The 20682-nt window shown below is 34.0% G+C and overlaps 1 protein-coding gene, 1 long non-coding RNA gene and 1 pseudogene across 4 annotated transcripts; all 3 read right to left on the bottom strand.

Annotated features, from left to right (window-relative positions):
* Positions 1–3112: 3112 nt before the first annotated feature.
* Positions 3113–9963, bottom strand: LOC148693733 (uncharacterized). Of its 3 annotated transcripts, none has more exons than XR_015952661.1 (5): positions 9780–9963; positions 9578–9631; positions 6204–6296; positions 5763–5815; positions 3113–5631 (listed from the first exon to the last, which is right to left on the bottom strand). It is a non-coding gene; the product is annotated as an uncharacterized LOC148693733 (long non-coding RNA). The 3 variants fall into 3 exon arrangements; XR_015952662.1 differs by having other exon boundaries at positions 3113–5628; XR_015952663.1 differs by lacking the exons at positions 3113–5631; positions 5763–5815; positions 6204–6296 and adding an exon at positions 7452–9460.
* A 2647-nt stretch (positions 9964–12610) lies between these two features.
* On the bottom strand, positions 12611–13587 carry LOC148693732 (2-hydroxy-palmitic acid dioxygenase MPO1-like; annotated as a pseudogene).
* A 4675-nt stretch (positions 13588–18262) lies between these two features.
* Positions 18263–19132, bottom strand: LOC148693731 (2-hydroxy-palmitic acid dioxygenase mpo1-like). Its single transcript, XM_088678669.1, has one exon. It carries the CDS (start codon positions 19062–19064, stop codon positions 18468–18470), a length of 597 nt encoding a protein of 198 aa, XP_088534795.1. The 5' UTR covers positions 19065–19132; the 3' UTR covers positions 18263–18467.
* Between the last annotated feature and the right edge of the window lie 1550 nt (positions 19133–20682).

Below are 20682 nucleotides of genomic sequence, written 5' to 3'. Positions count from 1 at the left end.
TTTGAACTTGGGTTGTTCACATTTTGTCTTAGATATCGAAAGTCATGTAAAAAGCTCCAAAATAACCATACCAACATCCAATTCAGGGCTGGTTTAAGATTGTGGTGCTTTAAAAAAAAAAAAAAAAAAACCAGTTTATTAAAAAATCTGAAACATCAATTGTGTTTGGTAAAGAAAAAAAAAGTACTTTTAAAAAAAAAATATTGTCAATGACAGGAAAAAAACATAAAAAAATAGAGCAAAATCTACTATGCTTCTAAAAAAATATTTTTTATTCAAAGCGTAGTAACAAGTATACCTCTACATATTTACACAGAGTTGGTAGCAGTTTAGAGGGGCTTTGACTGGCACAAAGCTTAGGCTTAAGGCAGGTCATGTTGAAAGCGATTCCACCCAGGCCATTGTTGCAATCATGGAGCACTACGGTAATCTGATCACATTTGGATCGCTGGCGGAAGACGTTTTGCAGGAGGCGGATTCTCTTTCGCCCACACAGTTTATGCAAGTTCCGAGATCATGTAATGGATTAGCCCATCGATTAGCTCAGTTTGCCATTTTTATTGGCAACAAATTAGTTTGGTTTGAGGACCTTCTTGATCTTATTTAGGATCTTCTCATCTAAGGTATGATGTAACCTTCTTTTTGAAGTCACTAATATATCGTTGTTTCTTCAAAAATAAAATAAAATAAATTATTATATCACTTTATTTTTTATTATATCACATTAAATACTATATGTTTTTTTAATTATTTAACATATTCATAACAATTTATATAAAAGTTTACCAAATACTCAAACACTATTTTTATGTTAAAAATGCTTTTACAAATTTTTTTACCAAATACTCAACAGAAATAGTTTATTTAAAAAGCACGGCAATACCAAACTAAGTGTTAGTACATTCCGAAAACAATTCCGATGAGGGCGGCATCCTTGTATTTGTACTCCTTGGTTTATTAGTGGTTGCAACTACCATTGCTTTGATTCTTATGTCTCGCTTTAAATCTGAGCTGATTTCTCAAGAAAGCAAAAATTACTTCAAGAATTTGGAGTCAGAAATATTGCAAGAAGTAAAATTTACTTTTGTCGAAGTTGTGAAGGTTGTAGATGACTTTAATGAGAAGTATTGCATTGGTAAAGGAGGGTTTGGAAAGGTTTACAAGGCAGAGCTCCAATTAGGCCAAGTTGTTGCAGTTAAGAGGCTTAATATGTCAGACTCTAATAACATTCTAACAATCAATCTCCAAAGTTTTTAGAATGAAATCCAAACTTTGACAAATATCCGTCATCGTAACATCATTAGGTTATATGGCTTCTCAAGGAGGGGCTGCATCTTCTTGCTTTATGAATATTTAGAGAGAGGAAGCCTTGGTAAAGAATTGCACGGAGTTACTGAACTTGGCTAGGGTCCAAGAGTCAAAATTGTGCAAGAACTAGCTTATGCACTTTCTTACCTGCACCATGACTGCTCACCACCAATTGTGCATCGTGATGTAACCGTCAATAGTGTATTGCTTGAGTAGGATTTCGATCACCGACTCTCAAATTTTAGAATAGCAAGACCGTTGAGTATGGATTCATCCAATTGGACCAACATTGTTGGTTTGCTAGGCTACATGGCACCAGGTAATGCTAAATTTTAATGTTGGCTTTTTAACCAAAATGGTCTCTGAGATTTACATAACACATCACTTTGGTCCCTAGGATTGAAGATCAATAGAAATGGTCCCTGAGATTGTCCACCATCTATTATTTTGGTCATTCTGTTAGTTTCCGGCGAGTTTTTCAGTTTTCTCGAGGACCAGTCATCTTTCAGGTTATTTTCCAACCATCTACGACAACCATTGGGCTTCCAAATAGGTATAATCTTGTTCTACACTTTCCTATCTTTATTTTGATATATTATGAGTTGAATTTGGTTAAAAAACAATTGAGCTACGAAACTTTGAAAATTGCCCAAACTTTTGGCTAAGAATTCCATGACACTTAACAGAGTTTTCAATGGAAGGACCAAAATAATGGATGGTGGACAATCTCAGGGACCATTTCTATTGATTTTCAATCTCATGGACCATTTTAGTTAAAAAGCCTTTAAGGTTCTATAATTTTTTTGGCCTATCTTTTGGTGATTGAGATATGTGTAAAGGTGACGTATTTTGTTTTCCTTATGTGCAGAGCTCGCATACACTATGTAGGGCATGGATAAGTGTGATGTTTATAGCTTCAAAGTGGTAGCACTAGAAGTTGTGATAGGAAGGTATCCAGGGGCCAAGTTAGAGTCACAACTATCAGAATCGTCGACGTCAATGAATGAAAATGTAGAACTACTTCTGAATAGATCGACAATTGGAGCCTCCAACCAATGAATTGGCAAAGGCAGTGGTGTTTGTAATGAGTATAGAGTTGGCTTAGATACGTACACGTCCTGGGCTACGTCCGGCAATGCTTTTTATGGCACAAAATCTGTCAGCTTAGAGTCTTCCTTGCCTCTGAGCCATTTGGTATGCTTACCATCAATAATTTATTGGTCCTATAGAAATAGAAGAAAATAGGGAATATATAGCTCCAACTTCGCATTAGAATTCTTGCTACAAGCAGTCTATCAAATAAGGAAAAGCTGTGGAATTTAATTTTTTTTTTAATGTTTACAACAAACTTCATAAACATGTATTTGACATTTGCACCATCCTAATTACTACAGAGTGTCGCAAATTGTGTGGTTGAAATATGTAGTGTTTAACTACGTGGAATTCGTGCCACTTAGTACTACGGTTTAATGGTATTCCTCTTCATTTGTAAGTGAGAGATCTTAGGTTCGATTCTCGCCAAAGGCGAATTTAAACCACATTATTGTTAGCTCATAGTGAGGCTTAACCCACTTCCTTCACCCTTAGTGGAGATAATATCGGTTGTTGAAATAAATAAAAAAAATAAAAAACTCTGTGGCATTTGTACTTATATAAATAACCACTTCCACACAAGTGTCCAAATTTAACATTACAACACAAAGTTACATATATGTTATTGACAACTTTGTCTTCGTCTATTTATCATGTCACAATTAGATAACTAAACGGCTTCCGATTTCAATGAATTTTTGTATGAATGATCTTTCAATGACAACCTAAAAATTTATCGATTCAGATTATAAGAAACATTGTTCGAAGTAAACATACATAAAGATCATAAAACATAGGAATTTAATTAGTATCTTGTAGTACAAGTCATAAAACAGATTACAACAATGGAAGAACCACAAACCCTAGTTCAAGAACGAGACTATCTTTGTCTGCATGGCCACAACATTCTCACAGGTAGGATCGGACAAATGGTAAACATGGTCCTCCCCCTTTGCTTCATCACCTCCACAACTCGTAGGATTGTGATTTCCTTAATCACAGTTAGTATCGTATTAGTAGTTAAATAATAAGGATTAGTTATAATTGAGAAATTATGCTTGTTGGCTGCTAGCTGGCAGGTAGTTTCAGATGAGAGAATAGCATGAGTACAAAAGCACTAGCTTTGAGAATGAATGTATCGGTTATCAATCCTCTTGATCATATTCTCAATTGACTCGATCCTGTTGTGGTTCATCCTCCCGATCCTGTTCCGAATCGGCATCCCGACGATCCTCTCGATTTTGAGCTCAATCAGTATCATTGTCGACCAAATGGTGACGGTGGAGGAGTCCCACCTCGACCACCTTTGCAACAGCAAATTGATTTCTCCAGATTCACGGATGGTGACGAACCCCTGCTTAGATTATATGTATAATCTAAACTACATATTAGTAGAACTCTCTTTGTCAACCAAAAGATGGTGAAAAAACTATTTAGTCTTTTAGAAAAAAATTAGGGCAGTAACGTAATTTTACAAAACAAAATTTTGCTTTTTTTTTTTTTTTTTTGTTTAAACCTCAACTACAAGTGATTTTAACATCTCTAATCTAAAAAAAAAATAAACCTCTCTCCCTATCTCTCTACTCTCACGTTCTCTCTTACTCTCTTCCTCTCTTCCTCTCTCCTTCAATTTTAAAAACAAAAATAAAAAGTCCCGCACACATTTTGAGTGTGGGCAAATACTAGTTATTATAAACATTTCATTGATTATGTTCAAAACTAAAATTGACCATTGGTATAAGATGAATTAATAAATAACCTTAAACTTACTTTGGGTCCATTTCATTGTAATTTTCCTTTATGGAGGTGGGCTTTTGCTTGGCTATTCTTAATTCTCTTTTCGAGTTGTCTTTACTTTGTATTAGAGCTCTCTTTTAATGAAATTTACTTTGATTGAAAAAAAAAAAAAAAAAACCCTTAAACTTACTCTTAAAAATCAAGAACACAAAAACCAACAAAAGAGGGGACATAAAACCTGGTTGCAAGAAAGCGTTATGCCTTCACCGGCGGAAGATCCTTGAGATAAATTTATACATTATCATAATATGTTTAACACAAGACACTGCATTGTCTTTGTAAATGCGTACCACATTAGTATTTTTTTGCATTCGTGTCAAGTGTTGATTTCTTATCATTTTACAGTTTAATAGTAACTAGCATTTTTGCCATTTTTCTGCATTCGTGTCAAGTGTTGATTTCTTATCATTTTATAGTTTAATAGTAACTAGCATGTTTGCACACGCGAATGCCTTTTATTTATCACGGGCACTACGCGCCTCTAAAGTTTTCCTAAATGTGTTTGCTAATGTATGAACAAAAATTGCGTTAACTTTTAATTATAGGGCACATATCACATTTTTTCAAGTTGTCATGACCAAATAATGATGATATGTACGTTTTGATACATTTATCTAAAACAAAAGATTAACAATATCTACATACAAAAACATAAAGCCTACTTGTAACGTGATGGTGTCATTACCCAATCATGGTATCTTTAATCACGAATGCTAATTTTCAAATACAATGAATTTTATTCTTACCTTTTACCCACAACATCATCTGATATACGTATGAATTTTAATCTGCTTACTTTTACCCACAACATCTTCCTTATCGTGTGTTCTCATCGTTTGCTTTTATTATCTAATCCCAGTAATATTAATCTTGGTGTATCGACACGATTTGTGGCCATTAAAACCTATATAAGGTTGCATTTGAAGAGGGTGGCTGTCAATTAAACGAAATGTTTAGAAGTCAGTGTTTCGATATCAATGAATCCACATTTTCTAAAGTAACTTTATTGTGTTTGTTGCCTCAAAGCCATCCAGTTGGTTGAGAAGCTCTAGCATAAGGAGAAGGATGACAGAAACTCATATTAGAAACCTCAAATCTATGCAACCAGAAGTTGAATCATTGAGTGATCCACAATCAAGATCTTTGCGGCATATAAACGTAAAACATGTATTCAAAAGTTCCGGGACGCTTCCCAAGAGCACCAGATTTGCACACACGTCTTAGACCATCCAATAGTATGAATATATTTCCAAACTCTATGAAGAACAAACCGAACTAAAATATATCAATAAATTGACTAATCCAAATGAAAGAAAAACTCGATAAAGCAAAGTATGACAACCCAAAATAATTAAGAGTCATACCTGATTAGTTGCATTGCACCAACAACAGCAAAGGTCGATAATTCTCTTCAAAATTGAAAGCTCAAATCTGCTGAAAATAAAACAAAATGACATCAAAGGCCATAAGAAGATTGAAGCCAATTCAGGGCTTGTCGATAATTCTCTTATAAGTGTGTGCTTGAACTTTTCTGTTGATAATTCTCTTAGGTGGAGTGGTATAACTTGTCAGGATGACTGTTTCGACAAAGCTCCGTGGAGTCGAAGATAGAGTAAGCCTACAAATAATACAATAAAAAATTAGTTCAAGCACACACTCTTATAAACAAAGTAGCAAAAGGTTGATGATAGGCAAGTGTTAATGTTCATGGTTGCGATGGCTATAGTTGCTTGAGCTGGTGATAGTACTGAATCATAATGTCTTATGTGAAGTTGAGATTATTGTAGCTGTGTAATTAAGAAATTAAGTAACAGACAGGTTTAAGTTTAAAACCTGCTTTTATGAACTTTTATGTTCTGAACGTTGCTCGTTGGGGTTTTTTTCCCGTTACATGTGGTTGGTTTGTATACTTTGGTTACCCCCACGTTTACATTTGAAACAAAATTCAATGAGAAAATGAAACGAGTGAAAAATCAAAACTGGATTGGTGGTATAAAACGTAGTACCTGAGCAAGTTGCAATTTTTTTGGCTGCCCTCTCCGGTCCACTCCGCTTGAAAGAAAGAAATAATCAGAAGGGATGCATAAAACACAAATATTCTGAAAACACAAAGCACTTGTAAATATATAAAAATTTAACAAACCACATTGCACATCCATAATAGACTAAAGAATCAACAAATTGAAATTAAATTAGAAATAGCTTTGTAGATGCCCAAATTAACAACAAAAATACCAAAAATTAGACCCTAATTTTTTAAATTGGGAAGTTGGGTACTTGAAAAAGATGGCAATGAGGCGTCCGCGGCGTAGGTGGAGGAGAGAGAAGATGCAGAGGATTTGCATGCTTGGAGGAGAGACAGAAGATGCGAAGGATTTCTCTGGAATGGTGTGGTAGCAGCGCTGACTAAGCAATTGTCTCCTCATATAAATGGTTTTGGGGTGAGATTTGCAAACTGCCAAAGCAAAACGTGGATGAAGGAGAAGGACGACCATAGTGAAGCACAATCTCGTTATAGTTTCTTTTCAATTCTTCTTTTTTTGAACGTCTTGCTTTTAATTATTATTATTATTAATGTTTTTTTATTGATTTTATTAACTGTCTGTATTTATCATTATCTCCTCCATTTTAGGAGGAGATATTAATATCTAACAAAAACAGAAACTTAAAATTTGTTTTATTGAAAAATGAAAAAAAAGAAAAGACGTGACAAACTCCACTCCTCCATTTTCGAAGAGAGAGAAGGATTAATATCTCATAGAAATATTGTTAAAAAAAAAACAAAAACTTAAAATTTGTGTTATTGAAAAAAAAAAGAAAAAAAAGAGGATATATTAAAATTTGTTAAAACATGAACGTATCTCCTCCATTTTAAGAGGAGATATTAATATCTAACAAAATTATATTAAAAAAAATAATAAGAAACAACATGGCAGAAAAAGGGAAGAGATTGTTATCAATTTAAAAAAAACGGTGAAGTTCTCCCACTACCCAGTAGTAACTTCCTAGTTCCCAAGTACATTCCCATTTTTTCCGTTTCTGCTACATTATTATTATATGTACTCCCCATCTCCTCCAATTATGTGGCCGAATCTTATACTCCCCATTTTTTTGCTCTGCCTTCTTCACATGTGATGCTATTTGAATTAATTTGGTGAGATTCTTGACTCAAAAGGCTTTTGCCAACCATTCATATCTATCTTCTATGAAATCTTGGTGCTTTTTATTTCAATTTTCTTATTCCTTCTCTCTCCTTTTTGTTATACGGTCAAGACGATTCTATTAGGCTCCAAAGCTCAAGGGTTTGAGTAACTTTGGGTAAATCTCAATCTAAATTTGCCTTTTCAGTTTTTATGTTTTTTTTACGGTTTATCTTTTAGGTGATGAATTTGATGCACTCTGCTACAGATTTGAGGATGTATATACGATTTTGTATTTAGTATTTCTAAGTCAATTTTAGTTTTTTTTTAACTTCTTCCTTTGAAATCTTCATTGTGCGTTTTTTAAATTTTGGTCCTTTTCTCTCTCTGAAATTTTTCTTCATAGTTACTCCACCATCATCTGCCGCCATAATTTTTTGGGTTTCTTTTTTCATGGCAATAAAATGCCGATTTCACCCTTAGGAGTCTCAAAAATTCCCGACTTTGTACTCGAGATGGTGACCCAAGTCTTCGTTTTCTAGCATTTGGGGTGGGTTTTGTTGTATAAGTAAGATTTTATCAGTTTGCGGACTTAAAATTTGGGTCTTTGATTTTCCGTTTTTTACTGTGAAGTTTTCTGGGTAACTTGGAAGTAAAACAAGAGGAAATTTAGAGGAAATTGAAGTAATTTTTTAATATTTTGAATTTGGTCAGATTATGAGTTTCAATTTTGATTATTTTAATGTGCTATACGTGTGTTATGGTAATTAAAAAAATTATTTGTTTTCATTCTTAGGATATTTGCAAGAATACCCACAAAAAATGAAGAAGGAACTACCTATTGATAAGATCCCAAACAGACGTGTCTCTATTTTTACACTTGGTTGGGAGACATCAGTGTAAAAACTATTGATCTAAGCCAACTGATTCTCAAAGAGTGGAAAAAAAGAAGCATGAGCAATATATATGCTAAATTCTTTATTAAATTTGTTACAAGAAATTCTAACATTATATATACCTTTAGGTGGCGCATGAAAAAGGCTGTAGAAAAATTAAAACCTTCAACAACTCCCACGTCATACGTATTTGGAATAAAGTCCAACAAATTAGGTACAAACCATTTCTTACCTATTTATTTTTAATGGCATTCTCTATATCATTCTGCAAATTAATTATCTCAAATTATAAAATTAAAAAAAAATCTACAAATTAATTATCTTGAATTATAAAAAAATCAATTTATGGGTGCAGGAAAAAGATTAATAGTGATCAAACAACTTTTCTAAATATGGTAAGTGTTCTCTTATTTTCATACGGAAGTATACTATAAATTCAAAGGTTGAAGTACAAGATTAAGGTAACATTTATTACTATTTAATTTTGTAAACATGATTACAATTTGTTACCTCAAACTTGACAAATTATTTATCTTTCATTAATCTAAAAGTAATTGGAATAAAAGTATTGTCATGAGAAAATTGTCAAAGTTAAAGGTATTTAGGTTAAATTGCTTACAACCTTTATATTTGGGATTGTGCATTATAGTTAGACTTCTTATTTTATCAACCATGAAAATCTAAAGCATCAAGTGCAAGCAAATGGGTGGCAAGTGTTAATGTTCATGGTTGCGATTGCTATAGTTGCTTGAGCTGGTGATAGTACTGAATCATAATGTCTTATGTGAAGTTGAGACTATTGTACTGTGTAATTAAGAAATTAAGTAATTGACATGTTTATGTTTAAAACCTGCTTTTATGAACTTTTCTGTTCTGGTCGTTGCTCGATGGGGTTTTGTTCCGTTACATGTGGTTGGTTTGTATACTTTGGTTACCCCTACGTTTACAATTGAAACAAAATTCAATGAGAAAAACGTAGGAAAAGTAAGTATGAAATTCTTCAATGGAAATTTAAATTGCAGAAAAAACCTTGGATTTTCCAAACTGGTGGAGTGAAGAAAGAGAAAGAAGAAGTCACTGAGAATTATCGTTTCGTTGATCCGTTTAGGGTTTCAGAGAGTGAGGGAGGTCTTCATCGCAATAATTTTATTGCTGTCACTATAAATCAAAGCATAAACCCTACAGACTTCCATTACATGTGGGAGGGATTATATATGAATTTGTGCCCTGAAAAATTTGGCAGTGTAATTTTTTTCCGTAAAAATTTATAGGAAAACAGGTGACTGAATGGAAGAAAGAAAAAAGGGCAATCACATATTCAAAAGGAACACGACATTAACGTACCTTCATCAACCTTCTCATCTTTGAGCTTTAGGAACTAGAATCACTGACCAAAACCTTTTTTTGATGGACAAAGATCAGAATATTGTATTAGACTAAATGCAGCCGATAATTTATGATAAAAAGTTGTGGGAGTTTAAGAACTGAAGGGAATCCAAATGGAAACAAAACTTCTATAAACAAAGTATGACAGAGAAAAAGCTACCTAGTTGAATCTGGTAATCAAGCAACAATATACCGCTGCGCCTATCTCTTCCTCCACTTTTTGCAAGAAGGGTTGTGCTCCTCTTCATCAACATTTCCATCTGCTCCCTGCAATATGTTCGTATTTGTTTCAAAATCAAAATGCAAGATAAAAGAGGAGAAGTAGACACACAAAAAAATAAATATTCGTCAAAAAGTTTTGTCCTGTTACTTGATCTATGAATATTTTTTTTTTTTACAATTTTTGGCGTATGCGATCTTGAAGCATATACAAACAAGTTTGACGGTTGGATCGTTGAAACTAGTTTCGTAGAATGCATATCCCATCAAAATAATAGATTCACTAACAATTAAGAGTTTATTTATACTTTCATTAAGCATAACATAAGATTTTGTGGTATCCACTAACGTTAATATTTTAAATTGAAGATTGAATTTAGTCATTATATTCATATAGGGTCAAGGAGTGTAGCTGTAAAAAATCATCAAAATCGGAGTTGAAATAACCATTAAATTGTGAATTTTTGTCTATAACTGTCAAAAGTTTTGTCCTGTTACTTGATCTTTGAATGTTTGTTTTTTACGATTTTTGGCGTATGCGATCTTGAAGTATATACAAACAAGTTTGACGGTTGGATCGTTGAAACTAGTTTCATAGAATGCGTATCCCATCAAAACAATAGATTCACTAACACTTACGAATTTATTTATACTTTCATTAAGTATAACACAAGATTTTGTGGCATTCACTAATGTAAATATTTTAAATTGAAGATTGAATTTAGTCATTATATTCATATAGGGTCAAGGAGTGTAGTTGTAAAAAATCATCAAAATTGGAGTTGAAATAACAGTTAAATCGTGATTTTTTTTTTCGTTTATAACCGTCGAAAAGTATTTTCTTGTTACTTGATCTCTGAATGTTTTTTTTTTTTTTTTTTTACGATTTTTGGCATATGCGATCTTGAAGTATATACAAACAAGTTTGACGGTTGGATTGTTGAAACTAGTTTCGTAGAATGTGTTTCCCCCATCAAAACAATAGATTCACTAACACTTAGAGTTTATTTATACTTTCATTCGCCGCGCATAATCCTTAAATTTGGACGGGAGCCAAAAATAGGATGCGAGAAATTTTTTTTAAGACTTTAAGCAACCAATTGCAAAAAATTGGGCGGACACCAAAAAAGGGATGCGGGAAATATATATATATATTTTAAATTTTTTTTGAGACTTTACGCGACCAATATTTCGTCACGCAAACTCATACCCTTCGTCTCGCAAAGTGATACGGCTTTTAAAACCAAAATAACTCCTCCACCATTTTCTCAAAGTCTTTCTTTACTCTTACATCTCCTCTCTCTTTCCTTCTTCCCAAATCTAACCCTCTCTCTCACACTCACTCCTCTCACTTAATCTCTCTTCTGTCTCTTCACTATCTTTCACTCTCACTCACTCTCTCATCTCTCTCTCACTATCTCCTCTAATTCTCTCACACTCACTCTCAATCTTGCCAAAAGGTATATTCTCCCCAAATTTTAATTTTTTTTCATTAATATGTGTTTTTGGAGTTAGTTTTGAGTTTGGTGCAGGGTTTGGGGTCGAGTATAGGATGAGGAGTGGAGTTTGACCATTTTTTAGGGGAGATCATGCCAATTTTTTGTTATTTGACTTTTTTTTTTTTTTGGGTAGGGAATTGTCAAGACTTCGACGGCTAAAGTTGAGGATTATGATGCTATCTAAACATATCCCCCGCCACTATCACCATAATAAACTTGTATTAGGATTTTATTATTGTACTTTGTTAATTTATGTGCACATTTTGAATATATTATATATATTGGATAATTTGATCACTATTTTTCATATGTAATTTTATTTTGAATATGTCAATTTAAATTAAAGTAATTAAAAAAAATAAAATCATACAATTAAATTAAATAAAAAAGGTAAAAATTCGAAAAATCCTGTGCTACCAAATATTTCATTGCATAAAAAATTAATATAATTAAATTAATATAAGAGAAATAATAAAACAAAAAGTCAAAAACCTTGCGCGACAAAATATTTTGTCGTGCAAAATATTAAATTAATTTATTTTAATTAAAAACAAAATTTAAAAATTTAAAATACTTCGTTGCGCAAAGCTTTCTATGACGTTAATTTTTGTCGCGCAAAGCTATGAAGATTAATTTTCATCGCGCAAACCCTATCGTCACGAGCTTTGCGAGACGAACCATGCGCAACAAAATTGTACTTTGCGCAACAAACTTATTTCATTGTGCAAAATGTTTTTGGTAGTAGTGAAATAACGATCATATCTCTGACAAAAGAAGAGTTTAAATATCCTAACCACATTCCAACTAATACCAAGGCCTTTTGTGATAAAACCCCTCACCTGTTGCACTCTACATGTGGTAATTAACAAATTGGGTACAATATCGAAGTTGTTGGAAGTGGGTGTATGACATGTCTCTCTGATAATTCTACATGTACACAACGGTCTATTTATTTGGACCGCATTCAAAAGATGACTTTCTGCGCTTCTCAAATTAATGTGTATCTCAGTATATAGGTTTGTCTCACTTTCTAGTTTTTTTCCTAACCTTGTGGTGTTGTTCGGCTTGTTTTGTAGGTTTAGACCTTTTAGGTTTGACTTTAGAGTGGTTAGGTCTTATGTGTCCCCCACCCCCCCCCCCCTCCCCCTCCTTTCCTTGCATCTCTTTTTGTTTCGTTTCTAGAGGAGTAAGATTTATGTCTCCCTTCTTTTTCATGTTCTTTTTTCTCCTTTTTTTCTTATACCATGAAGAGTTAGGTTTATGTTTCCATGACTAAGTGTAACTTCTTTTTTCATTATCAATAAAATTTCCCCAGGTTTTCTTTAAAAAAAATTATAAACACGAAAAGAGTACATTCATAAAGTTCATAAAGCATAATTGGTGCAAATTCGATGTACTTGACACAAAAATAATTCATCTCACTGCATTTTGTTTTTTTGGTAAAACATCTCACTACATTTAATTAGGCTAATCAGGAGAGTTTTTTTTTATTCTTGATCGCCTTCCACGCTTTGATATCAGCTTCAATCTTTTCTTTCACACTTTTATTAAACCCTGGATACGGTTCATAGCTAAAGGCCGATTGGAGAAACTCAAGCAACACAAAGTATGGCCCCATCAGAAGTCCTTCAACAAAGCTGTCTGCAACACCTGGTAATCTTTTCTCAAAAACGCCATGGCCTATGAGCAGTGCAGGCCAGCAGAAAACCTGAACAGCGAGAACAAGCTTCCATGACTTACCAAACCCTAGCCCACTAGCAAGAACACTGGCTCCAACCCAGGTGAGAAACAATAGCAAAGCTGCCAAGGACCCAGCTTTCTTGTCCAGTTTGACATAAAAGATAGCATACATCAAAGTCAAAACCAACCCCACATTCAATTCGAAACCGTGATCGTTTAACCCCAGATGGGAAATTATAGAGGGAAGGTGTGAAGTGGAGAAGAACAGCAACAGCGAAGACTAACGGCCACACTAAGAAAATATGTAGCAAAACGTTAACTGGGTTGCTGTGATATGCTCCATAGATGGCGAAGTACCTTTCAAGATCAAACAATCCAGTCCTCCCCATGGAAATTTTTCTTACAAAGTTAAATTGCTTTTTGTTGGATAAAGGTGTAGGTTTTTCTAGGTTTTTTTTTCTTTTGTGTGTGGACAAAGTAGGTTTTTCCATCTAATGTAGGAAAACTAGACTGAAAGAAAATGAATTAAATTGGATATAAATTGGAGCCTGAAATCAAAGTTGTGGAAAGTTCCCGGCAGGCGCTAGAGGATCGAAGGTCAAGATTATGACACTTGTCATTTGATGATATGTTAGATTTGTTAGTAGAACAAATATAGGCTTGTACGTATGCATTTAAGATTTCCCATCTTCTTCTCTCTAACTTCTTTCTACTCTCTTTGTATCTTCACCTTCTTCGTTCATCTTCTTTCATATTAACACGGTACAAGGATATGTTAGCAGTGGTGGAGCCATGATTTCTTGCGTGGGAGGACCTCTCACATGCATAGGTAATCTCAATTAGTCAATGTGAGATTGAAGTAATTTGCATAAAAATTGAAAGGGCCTTAATGCAATAGAGAGAACTAAAAATATTGCACAAATCCAAAAACTAGAATATGAGGTAAAAAGTAAGCAAGAATTTTTTTTTTTTTTAAACAGTTAAAACCAAAGAAAAGATAGAATAGGGAGGGGAAATAAAGACGACGCCGCAATAAGAGGGATGAGGAGAAAAATGAGGTCTGACCTGGAATAGAAAAGAGTTCGAATTAAGAACACACTTAAATTTCGATGGTATTAGACTGATATGCAGCACCATAATCTGTTATAGCAGCAAGAAGAAAAAAAGGCAGTATGGGCTAGGGATCATATTGATCCCTTAGTAACTCCGCCACTGTATGTTAGGCTTGTACTTTGAACTTTCTTTTAGTAATTGTTTTACAATGCTTCATATGGTTTAATATTGTTGAAAAATCTGAAGTATCCCATAAAATTAATATATTTTGAAGAATTTGAGGTCTCTTATAAAATTAATTGGCAAATTTTATCAAGGGTTTATACTCTCAACACATCTCCTTACATGGATGAATTTTTAAGCCTAACACATGGAAATTAGATAATAGGTGACGTAGAGCTCGTTGAGATTCACACATGGAATAACCTACTCAATCAGATACTATAAAGAAATTGAAGTCACCATAAAACCAAGTGACAATATAGTAAATAGTTAAACTATTCACAAGCATACACAATATCTCTTATTTCTTCGATGTGAAATTCTACTATTAATAGTTGTTAAATTATCTAACTTGTTTCAAGTCATTGAGAATGATCTATATAGATTAAACTGCAAGGTATCGACCTGACCAAATAAAATCTCGGCATTATTGAGGAGCAATATAATTCAGTTATATTTGATCTGTTTCCGTCTTTAGTTAGTGCGTGGCCTTAGTGTGTGTGTGTGTATATGATCTCTTAATATTTTCCATACTAATAATTGGATCGCGGATCTTTCTCTGCAACACTACAACTGTCACATGCTGCAATATGATAATGTACTTCGTATATTGAATCAATACGGCTTAGGAAACCGAATCCTCGCCGGATTATCTTTATGAGGATTCGGAAAATTTATGAATTATGTCTGTTTATCGTACATTGCGCAGTCAGAAATTATTTTAAATATTTTTATTTAAAATTAAACACATACAGCACCTGATAAAAAATGACTACATAATGTAAAATGAGCGAATACAATTCATGAATTTTGAGAATCCTCACCAAAACATCCGGAGAGGATGCTGTTGGCTTATGTAGGGGATTCGAATTCGGGGTAGTGTAAGAGAGATGGTGGGGTCATGTAGTAGAAGTGCTAGGACTCAAAATCAGCCGAGGTGGGCGTATGTTTGATGTTTTTTTCGTATGGGTCTGTAAGGACACGTGGTCTGCGTGTCAGTCATCTTAAATTAGGCAATCATAATAATTTTATACTAACTCGTCGAGATTTGAAATTTCTTACCCTTTTTTTTTTTTTAACAAATAATATTATCAATATTAGGAGAATGGGAGAGTGGCTAAGCCTTATAATGGACTTGTAATATGTAGTTCAAAGGTAAATTTGAACCATATTATTAGTAGTGCATTTTGAGGCTAAGTCCACTCCCTCCTCGTTAGTGTAGATAAATATCATTTACTAAAAACAAAAAAATTACATGTAATACAAGTATAGTAGCATCGACACGAATAATTGCAAACTAAAGAGAATGGTGGAGGTTAGACAATTAGTATTAGCCCTAGAGAAAATTATACGATAAGCATATAACAACTGTTGGAAACGTCATGGCTCCAAGCTGCTACCATGGCAAGTTTATACTACTATATTGGAAATGTTGTCATTAATTGTTAAGTCATCTAACTGTATCAAGTCATTGAGAATGATCCGTATAGATTAAACTGCAAGGTATTGAGTTGATCTGACCAAATAAAATCTGCACGTTATTGAGGAGGACTATACTAATATATTGGAAATGTTGGATATGATTAGCATTATGAAATTGGCTCTAATACTTACATGTAGTTAATACAATCACAATCTCAATGATAAGATAAAATTGTATTAAATACATGTATAATGTATTCACATGAATATTATAACCGTCAGGCGATGATACTAAATACACGTAATATTGTAATCAATTCCTATTTTTATTCCTTTATTAATATAATTAAAATTTTAGTTTGTCAACCAAAAAGTAATTAAAATTTCGATTCTGCGTGCTAGCTAAACAAACGTGACGTGAGTACAAATAAAAATGTTAAAACGAGAAGGTTGATTACACTCCCCTAATGAACGTGCAAAATCAGATGATATATTTCCTACACATTTCTCCAATCCACCGAATGACTGACACCATATTATCTTCGTTGGCAAGCACAACATCATACAAATAGTCAATATTTATATCTAGGTAAATTACATTTTACAACATCAGATTTAGGACTGATTTTAATTCATTACAATATTTTCAAAACATTTTATTTTCATATCTTAAATACTTTTTTATTTCAATATAATACATCTGTTACATTTTATATCTATTAGTCCGTTAAGAGTTGACATGGCTACTACATTTGTGTTGATAAAAAAAGACCCAAATTCCCTTTGTTTTCATCAGAATCCCCACCCGTGCCCACCCTTCCACCCCCATCACCCGAAACCACTTCCCTCCCCACTGCTCCTTAGGTTGGAGAAATTTTTAGTTATGACGGGAATACAAGTGGTACACCACGTGTTTTATTAGGAGTGGTGAGAAATTTTATTTTTTAAGTTATTAACTTTTTAGCACACATATCCCATCATTTGTATAATAACACATAATATACTACTCACATTAAAAGATCTTTCCTTAGGTTGCTTGGAGCATTTGTTTCTGCTAGGTGGAGACCCACTTTCTCTCCATCCTGCCATCATATCACCCGGACTGCCGAACCAGATCTGACCCAAATGGGAATCATCTGACAGGGAAAGGGGATATTGTACCGATTTCGTAGTGGGTATAAGCTGGGTTGGGAATGGAGGAAGAAACAGTGAATAAGATTGGGTTGGATTTTGTTGGGCTCTTGACTGGCACGGGCTGGGTGCCAGTCATTTTTGCGGGCTGGAGCTCATTCCATGCATGCCGGGCCATTTTCTTCACTTGGTGCCAGTCAATAGAAGCCGGGCTGGACTTGCTCTTAAAGTCTACAAATGGGATCCACAGAGAAGTGAATGTGAAGATTTTGTGGTTGGGATATGTGGTTGAGACCTATTAAAAAGTATCGAAGATTACCTTGAAACAGCTTCAGTACCCACACTGAGGAGGGACTCTCACGGAGGAGAGAAATGCTCTCACGGAGGAGACAGTTGGGCCAACATTTTCTTTATCATTTTACAGTTTAATAGTAATAAGATGGATGGCCCGCTACGTTATTTGATTTGCTTTGCCAACAACTACGCTCGTTGAAACACGTAGGACAAATGATTGACTTGCATGTCAACAGCAATCAAACATGGACCCACAATGGCAATTATGCAGACGTTTGGACGAAAACAAAATAGGAAGGTAGATTCAAATATGCAATTCATCTTCAGCAGCGTGCTTTTTGATGAATAAACTTGTGAATTGGACAACCTGCATATGCAGTGTGGAGAAGTGCTTCTGATGCGTGGTGGATAAGGAGGCTTTTGTTTGGTTTGACAAAACCTTATAATTATCGTGCAAACGTCTCCGGAAATTAAGTAATTTAGAACATATAATATATATATATATATATATATATATATATATATCTCTGATGCCTAAAGGTTTAAATATGCCAATCTCATTCCAACTTATACCGAGTCGATGCGTGGATCACACGCGAGGGGACGTGTCGAAATATTCAAACATCGATCGTATCTCTGACAAAAGAAGAGTTTAAATATCATAACCACATTTCAACTAATACCAATGTTTTTTGTAATAAAACACCACACCTGTTGCACTTTACATGTGGTAACTAACAAGTTGGGGATAATATCGGAGTTGTTGGAAGTGGATGTATGACCCGTATCTCTGATAATTCTATGTGTACGCAATGGTCTATTTATTTGGACAACATTCGGAAGATGACTTTCTACACTTCTCAAATTAATATGTATCATGGTATACAGGTTTGTCTCACTTTTTAGTTTTTTTTCCTAACCTTGTGGTGTTGTTCAGCTTGTTTTGCAGGTTTAAACCTTTTAGATTTGGCTTTAGAGCGGTTAGGTCTCATGTCCCCCCTCTTTTCCTTGCATCTCTTTTTGTTTTCGTTTCTAGAGGAGTACGGTGTATGTCTCCCTTCTTTTTTATGTTTTTTTTTTTTTTTTTTTTTTCTTATACTACGAGGAGTTAAGCTTATGTCCCCATGACTAAGTGTAACTTCTTTTTTCATTATCAATAAAATTTTCCGAGGTTTTCTTAAAAAAAAAATTATAAGCAAGAAAAGAGTACATTCATAAAGTTCATAAAGCACAATTGGTGCAAATTCGATATACTTGACACAAAAATTAATTCATCTCACTGCATTTTTTTTTTTGGTAAAACATCTCACTACATTTAATTAGGCTAATCAGGAGAGTTTCCTTTGATTCTTGATCGCCTTCCACGCTTTGATATCAGCTTCAATCTTTTCTTTCACGCTTTTATTAAACCCTGGATACGGTTCATAGCTAAAGGCCGATTGAAGAAACTCAAGCAACACAAAGTATGGCCCCATCAGAAGTCCTTCAACAAAGCTGTCTGCAACACCTGGTAATCTTTTCTCAAAAACGCCTTGGCCTATGAGCAGTGCAGGCCAGCAGAAAACCTGAACAGCGAGAACAAGCTTCCATGACTTACCAAACCCTAGCCCACTAGCAAGAACACCGGCTCCAACCCAGGTGAGAAACAATAGGAAAGCTGCTAAGGACCCAGCTTTCTTGTCCAGTTTGACATAAAAGATAGCATACATCAAAGTCAAAACCAACCCCACATTCAATTCGAAACCGTGATCGTTTAACCCAGATGGGAAATTATAGAGAGAAGGTGTGAAGTGGAGAAGAACAGCGACAGCGAAGACTAAGGGCCACACCAAGAAAGTATGTAGCAAAACGTTAACTGGGTTGCTGTGATATGCTCCATAGATGGCGAAGTACCTTTCAAGATCAAACAATCCAGTCCTCGCCATGGAAATTTTTCTTACAAAGTTAAATTGCTTTTTGTTGGATAAAGGTGTAGGTTTTTCTAGTTTTTTTTTTTTTTAAACTAGACTGAAAGAAAATGAATTAAATTGGATATAAATTGGAGCCTGATATCAAAGTTGTGGAAAGTTCCTGGTAGCTAGGCGCTAGAGTATGGAAGGTCAAGATTATGACACTTGTCATTTGATGATATGTTAGATTTGTTAGTAGAACTATATAGGCTTGTATGTATGTATTAAGATTTCCTACTGTAATACAATACCCTTCTTCTCTTTAACTTCTTTCTACTCTCTTTGTATCTTCACCTTCTTTGTTCATCTTCTTTCATATTAACATGGTACAAGGATATGTTAGCAGTGATGGAGCCAGGATTTCTTACATGGGAGGACTTCTCACATACGTAGGTAATTTCAACTCAGTACATATTGAAGTAATTTGCATAAAAATTGAAAGACCCTTAATGCAATATTGAGAACTAAAAACATTGCACAAATCCAAAACCATATATGAGGTAAAAAGTAAGCAAGAATTAAAAAAAAAAGAAAAAAAAAAGAAAAAAAAAAAAGATAGAATAGGGAGGGGAAATAAAGACTACGCCACAATAAGAGGGATGGAGATAAAAATGAGGTCTTGTCTGGAACATAAAAGAGTTCGGATTAAGAATATACTTGAATTTCAAAGGTATTAAACTGATATGCAGCAACATAATATGTTATAGTGGCAAGAAGAAAAAAAGGCAGTATGGGCCAGGGTTCATACTAATCCCTTAATTAGTAGCTCTGCCACTGTATGTTAGGCTTGTACTTTGAACTTTCTTTTAGTAATTGTTTTACAATGCATCATATGGTTTAATACTGTTGAAGTATCCCATAAAATTAATATATTTTGAAGAATTTGAGGTATCTTATAAAATTAATTGGCAAATTTTACGAAGGGTTCATACTCTCAACATATCTCCTCACATGGAATAACATGCCCGATCAGATATCATAAAGAAATTGAAGTCACCATAAAACCAAGTGACAATATAGTAAGTAGTTAAACTATTTACAAGCATATACAATATCTCTTATTTCTTCGATGTGGAATTCATATTGTTAATAGTTGTTAAATTATCTAATTTGTTTCAAGTCATTGAGAATGATCTATATAGATTAAACTGCAAGGTATTAACATGACCAAATAAATCTCTGCGTTATTGAGGAGCACTATAATTCAGTTATATTTGATCTATTTCCTTCTTTAATTAGTGCATGGCCTTTTTTTTTTTTTTTTTATTATCAAAAGTACGATATTCATTAAATAAGACTGAAATCGTATAAACTGAGGATAGTATGCATAATAGGCTTCGATAAAAACCTTGCCGGGGATTTCAACCCGGTCGAAGGAAAAAAGCGTCTCGTACAAAAGAGAACGATCCTTAAATGAACAATTGAAAAGAAGTACACACTCGTAGAATTATATGTTGGATCAAATTTGGGGTTTCCTCATACCACATTACCTTATGAGCACTATTAAGTCCCATCCGAATAAGTCGATGGTGTTAGGATTTTGGCTCGTCAAATATGTCCTAGTTGGTTTAGGATATTGTTTTAGGAAAATTAG

The sequence above is a fragment of the Pyrus communis genome, chromosome 10, assembly GCF_041283825.1.
Source record: "Pyrus communis isolate YQ-2024b chromosome 10, ASM4128382v1, whole genome shotgun sequence".
Classification (NCBI taxonomy): Eukaryota; Viridiplantae; Streptophyta; class Magnoliopsida; order Rosales; family Rosaceae; genus Pyrus; species Pyrus communis.
Note: the sequence above shows the minus strand (reverse complement) of the source record. Positions and strands in the feature narration are given on the sequence as shown.